This window comes from Urocampus carinirostris, chromosome 14 (assembly GCF_059441175.1).
Source record: "Urocampus carinirostris isolate Australia breed hairy pipefish chromosome 14, RoL_Ucar_1.0, whole genome shotgun sequence".
NCBI lineage: Eukaryota > Metazoa > Chordata > Actinopteri > Syngnathiformes > Syngnathidae > Urocampus > Urocampus carinirostris.
The window spans coordinates 25,028,585-25,037,464 of record NC_142362.1 but is presented as its reverse complement, the minus strand read 5'-3'; the positions used below and the strand labels follow the sequence as shown (position 1 = coordinate 25,037,464).

Genomic DNA, 8,880 nt, shown 5'->3' with positions numbered 1-8,880 from the left:
AAACCACTCTTATCTGTTTTTTTGTGGGGGAGCAAACCCTAAACCCAAAAAACTACCTGAAAAGGAATGGGAGTTGCTAGGTTGTACTTGCCCAAGACACACCGCAGAAAGTGGTGCCCCGACGACCCAGGTGGTTAAGGGATCTGTAATATAGCGAAGAGTAGATTCATGAAGTTTATATTTAGTAAGTATTACTGTAGTGTCATTTTACTGTTATTATTGTTTTATTTTCGTACTATTTTTGTAGTATTTCTGAAGTATTTGTATGTAGTATTTCCATAGTAGTATTTTTTTTTAGCATTTATGTAGTTTTTTGTTGTATATCTGGAGTATTTTTGTAGTATTACAGTATTTTTTGATTATAGTATTATATTTACTGTAGTTTAAATGTTTAAATCTAAGCTTAAGACTCACTTCTACGCTATAGCATATGAATAACCTATACTTTTCGTGGACCATATCTCTGTATTATTTGTGATTGCAACATCCTTTGCTGTCTGGTAATCCTGGAAGGGATACCACATGTGTGGTCCATTCTCAAGGTTTCTTCCTTTTCCTCATGTTGAGGTTTTTTGAGTTTTTCCTTGCCCTCATGTTGGTTCCAGATCAGGGGATGGTGTAATAATAGTCTGAAAAAATAGTCTGTGTAATAACCTGTGAAGCCCTTTGAGACTCTTTGTGATTAAGGGCTATACAATTAAAAATGACTTGACTTGACCAGTATTATTATTTTTTAGTATGTTTGTACTATCTATGTTGTATTTTTTAGTATTTCCATATTAGAATGCTTCTTGTAAATGTGTAGTATTTCTGTAGTATTTGTTACTGTAGTTTTATTTTTGTAGTATTTTTGTGATATTTCCATAGGAGAATTTTTGTAGTATTGTTATGTGTGTCATTTTCTGTATTTTTGTTGTAAACCTCTTGTAGTAGTATTTTTGTATTCATATTTCTTTAGTAGTTTTTTTATATTACAGCATTATGTATTGGTATTTTTTAGTATTTCAGTAGAAGTATAATTGATGTATTTCCAAAGCAGTATTTTAGTAGTGTCTTTGTAGAATTTTTGTAGTATTTCCATAGGAGTATTTTTGTCATATTTCTTTAGTGTTTTTGTAAGTTGTTTTTTTGTTGTATTTTTCGAGTAAATGATCCTGTAGTCGTATTTTGTAATATAGTATTACTGTTGAAGTATATTCGTAGTAATTCTATACTTTTTTTTTCAGAATGAAAGCAAAAGTATATATGAAGTCCTCTTTTTTAAGCACTGTATTTGATATTTAGTTTTGTAATTATTGTGAAGTATTTTTGAGTAGACATACAAAGTGGCAATGGGTACCAAAAAAGGTACCCACTCTTGGGGGCCCCTAGTGGTTGCGGGGCCCTAAGAGAGGAACGCAGAGCGGGAGAGTGAAAGATGCTCGGTTGATTTGAATTGGTCCATCGGCATCCACGATCTCCAGGGGTGCTGGCTTAAATCTTGACTGTCTGAAACGTCCCTCGGTCGTGCAGGAAGTATGCGTTGGATTTTTAAAATATTTTTTTGTATTTACAATAATTTTGACTACTTTTACATTTTGGGTAGGTATTTATTGACTAACGAAGCGTTGAACCAGCAATAACTGAATCACAAAGTAGCGAGGTGTCTCTGTACTAATGTCATGAGGTTGCTAATGTAAAGTGAAACCTAATTCAGACAAAACATTCCATTGTTGTGAAACTCACCCTTTGACCATCATCAGATACTTTGGAAATTCTGGCCACTCTGGCGAGATGACCGTCCCTTATAAGAAGGCACTTCCCTTGAGACCCTTATTCGACACGAACATCTAGGTGCAAGTAATGCTGCGTAAGGTATTTGAGTGCCTTGTGTCGGACAATATGGATGTAAATGCCGTTTTGTTTTTCAATGCTTTTACCGTTTGACGCAGGGTGTCACCGAAAGCTTCGGGGCTGCCATCCACGCGGTGGGTGCCAAACAGCTGACAGATGGCGTTATTCAGCGCAGCAAACGGATGATTCTGGACACCCTTGGCGTGGGTCTGCTCGGATCCAGGACAGATGTCGTCCAAAAAGCTTTCAAGTACAGCCAGGTATGCTTTATTTCAGAAGCACTTGTTGATTATCTAAAAATGTAGGTACCGTAATTATCGGACTATAAGCCGAACTCGACTATAAGCCGCACACAACTCAACACTTTTTTTAAAGGGACAGTGTGCAATATTTGACCACCAAATGTCGACATTTTGTCATCAAAGATGGCCAACGTCGTTTGAGGTGTCTTTGAAATGTAATAGTAGAATATGTTCTCTTTTAGGTACGTGTTAACAATGCCCAAGTTTAAAGAGCCTTTATATTTTTTCAAACCCCGCCTAAATGCTTCTCACATTTAGCACCGCTGTTCTTAGGACTCGCAACACATTAGAAAGCAGAAAAGGGGCATGGGGTGGAGGGGTGGAGAGTGATTTCATGCTTGTTCCCAGGGTTTTTTTTTGTTAGTGTCGCCTGAAAATGGTAAAAGTAAGAAAAGGCCTGTTTCAAATACAGTCAAAATGCCATCCCAAACACCCAAAATGATGAAAAATGAAATTTATTTGATGATGGGAGAGAATAACAAAATGTCAAATCTTCAAGATTACAAGAAGCAAATAAGCCAGAAGGGGTGTGGGAATCAAAGAACGTTAACCAAAATTGACAATGATGAAAATTGCATATAACAGTCAAAACAGCAAACTACAGTGCATAATAATGGTTTAATAAAGAGCCAAAATAACAAACAACTGTGCGCATTAAAAATAGACACAAAAAAAACCCACAGCCATGGCAACCTTGGGCAACTTCTTAGGAGGTGTCCGACATTAAAGACAGAATAAACAATGAATTTAGGATTTCCCCCCTTTTCACATTACCACACAACAAAAGAAATTAAACAATCCATTTTAATTGACACATACAACAAATGACTAACTGAACAACTGTGAGATGCAGGGGTCGACAACAAATAACTCCCTAGCGCTTTTTCAAAGTGTTTGATGATGGAAAATGTATGTTTTTTGTAGAAGGACAGAAATGACAGGAATATTATTCACGTTTTCCAATAAATATAGATATTACGGATTTATTACATGTTTACTCTGGAGTGCCATGTCTAATCTAGTTCCATACAAAGTTTCACAACATTGATATCAATGACACTAAAGACAATTCAATTTAATACATATAGTTCATATATTTATATATATATATATATATATATAGTGAAGAAAATAAATATTTGAACACCGTCCTATTTAGCTATTTCTCCCACTTTTTCATCGTAGGTGCAGGTCCACTGTGAGAGAGATAAACTAAAACAAAAAATCCAGAAATCACAATGCATGATTTTTTTAACAATTTATTTGTGTGATACTTGTGGAAAGGCTTATACAAAGCTTTGGATTTTTATTAGCTCTAAAAAGGTTTCATTTTCCTGGTCCAATATGGCTCTCGTTCAACATTTTGAGTTGCCAACTACTCGTGTATTGCAACATAAAACGACTACTACAAGCACAAGGAAAAATAAAAATTAATGAGTCCCAAAGTGACCACCGTATTTGTTCTCATTTTCAAGTCTTTCGCAAAGAATGAAAAGAAAATGAAAAAAAGAGGGTAATTGGAGAGAAACAAGGGACAAAACAAAAACAAAAAATGAAAAGATAAACAGCTAAAAATGTAAAGAATAAAGAAATAAGGAAGACGGAAAAAAAGCGAGAAAAAAATAGGGAAATAATGAATAAAAGGAAAAAAAAACACTTATATACTATCAGAATTTCATGAAAACATTTGTTTTCTGATTAGTCGTGTCTTTTCATTCAGAACAGGAGCTCATATTTTTTGAAGACACAAATCAACTATTGTTAATTTGGTTAAATTTCTTTCTTTGTCAATCAATTGTAGGCGTTACATACAGTATATGATGCATATTATTGAAGCCTTGATGAATGCATTGACATAGCAGGCAAACCGAGTAACATTCTGACCTTTATTTCAACATGGATGGCGTCAGTTGTTCCATTCTGAGGAGAGAAGCAGCATTTGGGGAAATTTTGACGTGACTGCGCCTCCGCATTTTGCCGCATTTGTCAACGGCGTGGCGGTAAGTTGGGTCAGTGGTCAGCAACCACCGGACCGCACAGAAAGAAAAAAGTTGTCCTATTATTTGCTTTTACCGTATTTATTCATGTCTTCACTTATTCCTTTTACCCTAAAATTACTCGAAGGTTTGGGTACGCGTTATACACTAGGTTATCTTGTTTCATATTTGAGCAACGATTACTGCCGAACACATTCGCTCACCATTGGATACAACAAGAATGGAATCTGGATCGCGGCGGTGAGAGTGCCAAATCCCAGACCAGTGTTTTTCTGGAACATTGGGAGCTAAAAGTAGGTCGTGGACTCGTTTTCAATGGGCCTTTGCCATGGCAAAATAATGCGAAGAAGAACAAAAATGGAGGGTCAATTACCTTCCCTAACAGTAGAGGGCGGTAGTGCACTGCTCCATGTTCTTTTCCAGTTCAGTCAATCTGTGCTTTTGAGAGGGACCACATCTGATTTTATTGTTGTATGGTTGGTTTTATTTCCCTTTTCTGTCAATTATAATGGGTCCCAAGAAAGTTAGGGATAAGGAGAAGGAAAAGTGGACAATCGTGACGACAATGATTGAGTTAAAGGAGGAAACAATTGCGAAATAAGGAAATGGTGTAGCACTGCTGAAAGCTACAGCAAATGGTTTGAAAATGTTGTATTTTTAGCCTTTTATCAGCCTTTTAAACTTTATTCACTACTTAAAGTAATAATGGATGTTTAGGTACATGCATTATTCACATTTTGAATTTATTTTGGTATGTGGCTTTTTTATTTTAGTTTTAGAGCGGTCATGATTATATAGGGTACTTGAAACCCTTTTGGTCTTGCTGGTCGTTTTGTTTAAAAAAAAAAAAAAAAAAAAAAAAACTTAAATATATATATTATTATCTCTGCTCTAAATGGTTCAAATTTTTTATTTGACAAAGTGTTTTTTTTTCTTGATTTGGGTGGCAGCTTATCATTAGGATGGAATGCTGGTTCCCGGACTCTGACCAGTTTAGAAGCAGTGCACTCGACAACTAGGATGGTGGATAACAAATAAGATGGCACTCGATTGTATCTTTTCTCTCTGTGGCACGTTGTACAATGTTGTAATGGAGCATTATGAGAAAGATATTGTACAGCTTGTTGGTTGGTTGGTTGGTTGGTTGGTTGGATACCTTAACCACTAGGGTTGTAGGGGCACCATTTCCTCTGGTGTGTCTTGGGCAAGTGCAGCCAGGTGGCGCCCATCCCTCTCCAGGACAACATACAGTATGTCTGCATCCAGTCCTGAACCGGGGATCTGTAGCGTTAGTGTTACCGTAAATAATAATAACAGATACAACCCAATGCCTTTTCCCAAGTCATCTCGATCCAAAGTGGTCAAGTTAGTTAGCTAGTTAGCTACTTAGTGAAATCAGGCCTAATAATATTATTATTGTTGTTGTTATTGCTAATGTTATTTTTGGGCCGGGCTGCGGGAATACTGTAAGACATAAAACCCGTCCGTGGTACAGAAAAGGTTGTGAAACACTGAGTTAGGTCGTATGCCACGCTTGCCAGTCAGGTGACGTTTAAAAAGTTGGAATTCTGGTTGCAGGTTCACTCCATGGACTTTGACGACACGTGGTATCCGGCCACTCATCCCTCAGGAGCCGTGCTGGCTGCATTACTGGCCTTGGCGGAGGTCACGCCGGGGTGGCCCTCTGGCTTGGACCTGCTGCTGGCCTTTAATGTTGGCATTGAGGTGCAGGGAAGACTCTTGAGATTCTCCAAAGAGGCTTTTGACATCCCTAAAAGGTTCAGAAACAGCACCCACAACCCCCCAACAGACACAGAAGAAGTTTGTACTATCTGCGTGTATAATGGTCTTGAGGTCAAACGTCAGATGTTGTGGTGAAGAACAATACGTCTCCCTAGCGGTTTAAATAAGAAACTACACAAAACGTAATCAACCAAATATGTCCTTCAGTAGTATAAATCTAGACCAGGGATGAAAAACTCAGTTTGGCTCTGGGGTAGAATCCAGACTTTCTTTTGCAGGCAGGCTAGATAAGTAAAATGTTAACTTCATGTGATTAGCTTACCCTCAGATTTATGCTTAATCATTCAGCCGCCTCTACGTATTATAATAATGGAAGGCATTGAATCTTTTCTAAACACATTTATCCACAAAAAATGAGAAAACATCTCATCTCATTAACTGCACCGCTTATCCTCAGTAGGGTCGCGGGGGTGCTGGAGCCCATCCCAGCAATCATCGGGCAGTGGGCAGGGGACACCCTGAACTGGTTGCCAGCCAATCGCAGGGCACACGGGGACAGACAACTCACTCGCTCATTCACACCTAGGGACAATTTGGACCGGCCAATTGACCTGACATGCATGTTTTTGGAAAGTGGGAGGAAACCGGAGTGCCCGGAGGAAACCCACGCAAGCACGGGGAGAACATACAAACTCCACACAGGAAGTCTGGAGCTGGATTTGAACCCGCCGCCGTGCTGCCCATGAGAAAACATGATTTTCATTATTAGAATTGAATGTGTTAACTGGTTTATTTTAACAGTTGAGTGAATGGAGTTTATACCTGGACTAAATCACCACACCACAAGACCTCAAATCAAATCTATTAAAAAAAGGTTTGCCTCAATTGTCATACTGGTTTGAAATGAAAAATAAGAAAAATGAAATACAACGTAAAGGTTTTGGCAGTGCTTCGGCAATAAGATTCGACTACATCAGAGAAAACTACTAGTCTGGACCTGCTAAAGCTGAGAGTACGTCCTTTGCTGTCTCCTAGCAGGCTTTTGGTTTGCATTTATCAGAATTAAAGTGCATTTCACACTTATTTTATGCTACAAGGCCTGCAGAGCTGATTGTGAAGGCCTCTGGGTAGATTTCTGTCCCTGGAATTATTTTAAAAGTATTCATGGACAAAATCTGATTAACATCACGATTCATATACGTTTTAACCCAACAGAGAAGGGCTTGAGAGCCCTGACAGCCAACAACTGCAAAAACCTCAGCTTTTAAAATTAGGCTCATATGCTCAGTTTTATAAGAACTTTAGTAGATGCCATTGTCTTCAATGTAGAGCAAAGATCTTACGCCAGAGCCCAGCCCAAAATTTGGGTCGGCCATCCTCCTCCCGATTCCTTACAAATGAAATATGCAAATTGGGGTTAGCTTCAAGCTTAGTCCCTCAAATCAAATCAATTGTTCAGGCTCTGGCTGGTTCAGGCTTTAATACCCACTGGTTTGGGTCGGGCTGCATTTTGTTGGCTAGATCTTACTTTTACCCTAATGTGTCTCCTCAGATTCCACCCTCCCAGTGTGGTTGGCGTGATGGGCAGCGCAGCGGCATCCTCCAAACTTTTAGGTTTGTCCCCCCAGCAATGCACCAACGCTCTTGCAATCGCGGCGTGCTCAGCCGGGTCGCCGCTGGCCAACGCCGCCACCCAGGCTAAACCCTTGCACATGGGCTTTGCCGCCCAGAGAGGCCTTGAGGCCGCCCGGCTGGCCCAGGCGGGCCTGGAGGGCAACCAGGCCATCCTGGACGTAGATTGCGGCTTTGGGGTGTTCTACAAAGACTACATCCCATCTGTGATGCCTCTGCCCAGCGTCAGCGGCTCATCTTGGGTCCTCGAGGAGCAAGATGTGGCCTTCAAGCGTCTGCCCGCTCATCTGGGGATGCACTGGGTGGTGGACGCCGCTCTGACAGCTCGTGCGAAGATCTCACATTTGGACGTGGATCGAATCAAAAGCATTTCCCTAAAAGTGCCCCTTTCCAAATACATCGACTGCCCATTCCCCACCACAGAGCATCAAGCAAGGCATTCCTTCCAATTCAACGCCTGCGCTGCCATCCTGGATGCCGGTGTGTCGGTGAGCTCATTCACCAGAGCTCAAAGAGAGCGACTGGAACTGAAGGAGCTCTTGGGTAAAGTGGAAGTCCATGTCCCAAAGGATAACCAGGCCAGCTTTGACAAGATGTACAGTGAGGTAATCATCGAAACCAACACAGGGGAGAGATTTTCAGGGAGGTGTGATACCTTCTACGGACACTGGAGGAAGCCGCTCAGGCAAGAGGACCTGGTGGACAAGTTCTTGGCCAACGCGTCCTCTGTGTTGAGTTTAGAGGGAGCAGAAGGGCTGCTGGACACCGTCAGCAACATGGAGATAGAGCCGCAATGCACAAGATTGCATTCATACTTGAAAATGACCACTGACCACTCGTGTGATACAAGGGCTTTTTTGCATTTAAATCGACAATAAATACTCCACTACTTCCAGATGACTGTGTTACGGATATTTTGGTAAAGACTTTTTTTTTAACTTTAAGATATTCTAAAATTTGAAATTGATTTATCATTTATTACACAATAACAATCGTTTGCTATCTAATTTTGATGTAAACACTTATTTGGAGAGATGCTGCAGGGTGGGGTTATCTCAAAATTTCTTTTTTTGGTGGCAATACCTGGAATTTTGTACTCTTATTGTCCGGATAGATTATTTATTACGTTTTACAAATAAAATGTGCACCTCTTCTGAATATGAATTTTACTGAATAAAATTGTGAAAAGTTCATTTTATTGATGTGGCATATTTCTTAATAGTACAAGTCAATGTACTTCACATACTTGAAAGTATATTATAATGAAAATAACAGGTTCAAAGTTAAGCTAACTGACACTATATAGAGTAATAATTTAAGGCAGGGGCCCCCCAACCACCTATGTTTTATTGACTCTGCACCGATCAGAGTCC

General features: G+C 39.7%; 1 protein-coding gene across 1 annotated transcript; it reads left to right on the top strand.

The window, feature by feature from the left end:
• Positions 1–1,834: 1,834 nt before the first annotated feature.
• Positions 1,835–8,385, top strand: acod1 (aconitate decarboxylase 1). Its single transcript, XM_088353517.1, has 5 exons — positions 1,835–1,854; positions 1,932–2,093; positions 4,046–4,135; positions 5,711–5,910; positions 7,428–8,385. The coding sequence occupies exons 1-5, from the start codon at positions 1,843–1,845 to the stop codon at positions 8,383–8,385; spliced, it is 1,422 nt and encodes a 473-aa protein (XP_088209643.1). The 5' UTR covers positions 1,835–1,842.
• The last annotated feature ends 495 nt before the right edge of the window (positions 8,386–8,880 follow it).

Excerpts from the sequence above, each read along its gene's own strand:
- acod1 (XM_088353517.1), top strand. Across the intron at positions 2,094-4,045 it reads AAGCTTTCAAGTACAGCCAG|TTGTTCCATTCTGAGGAGAG; the intron begins GTATGCTTTATT and ends GGATGGCGTCAG. Across the intron at positions 4,136-5,710 it reads CATTTGTCAACGGCGTGGCG|GTTCACTCCATGGACTTTGA; the intron begins GTAAGTTGGGTC and ends TTCTGGTTGCAG.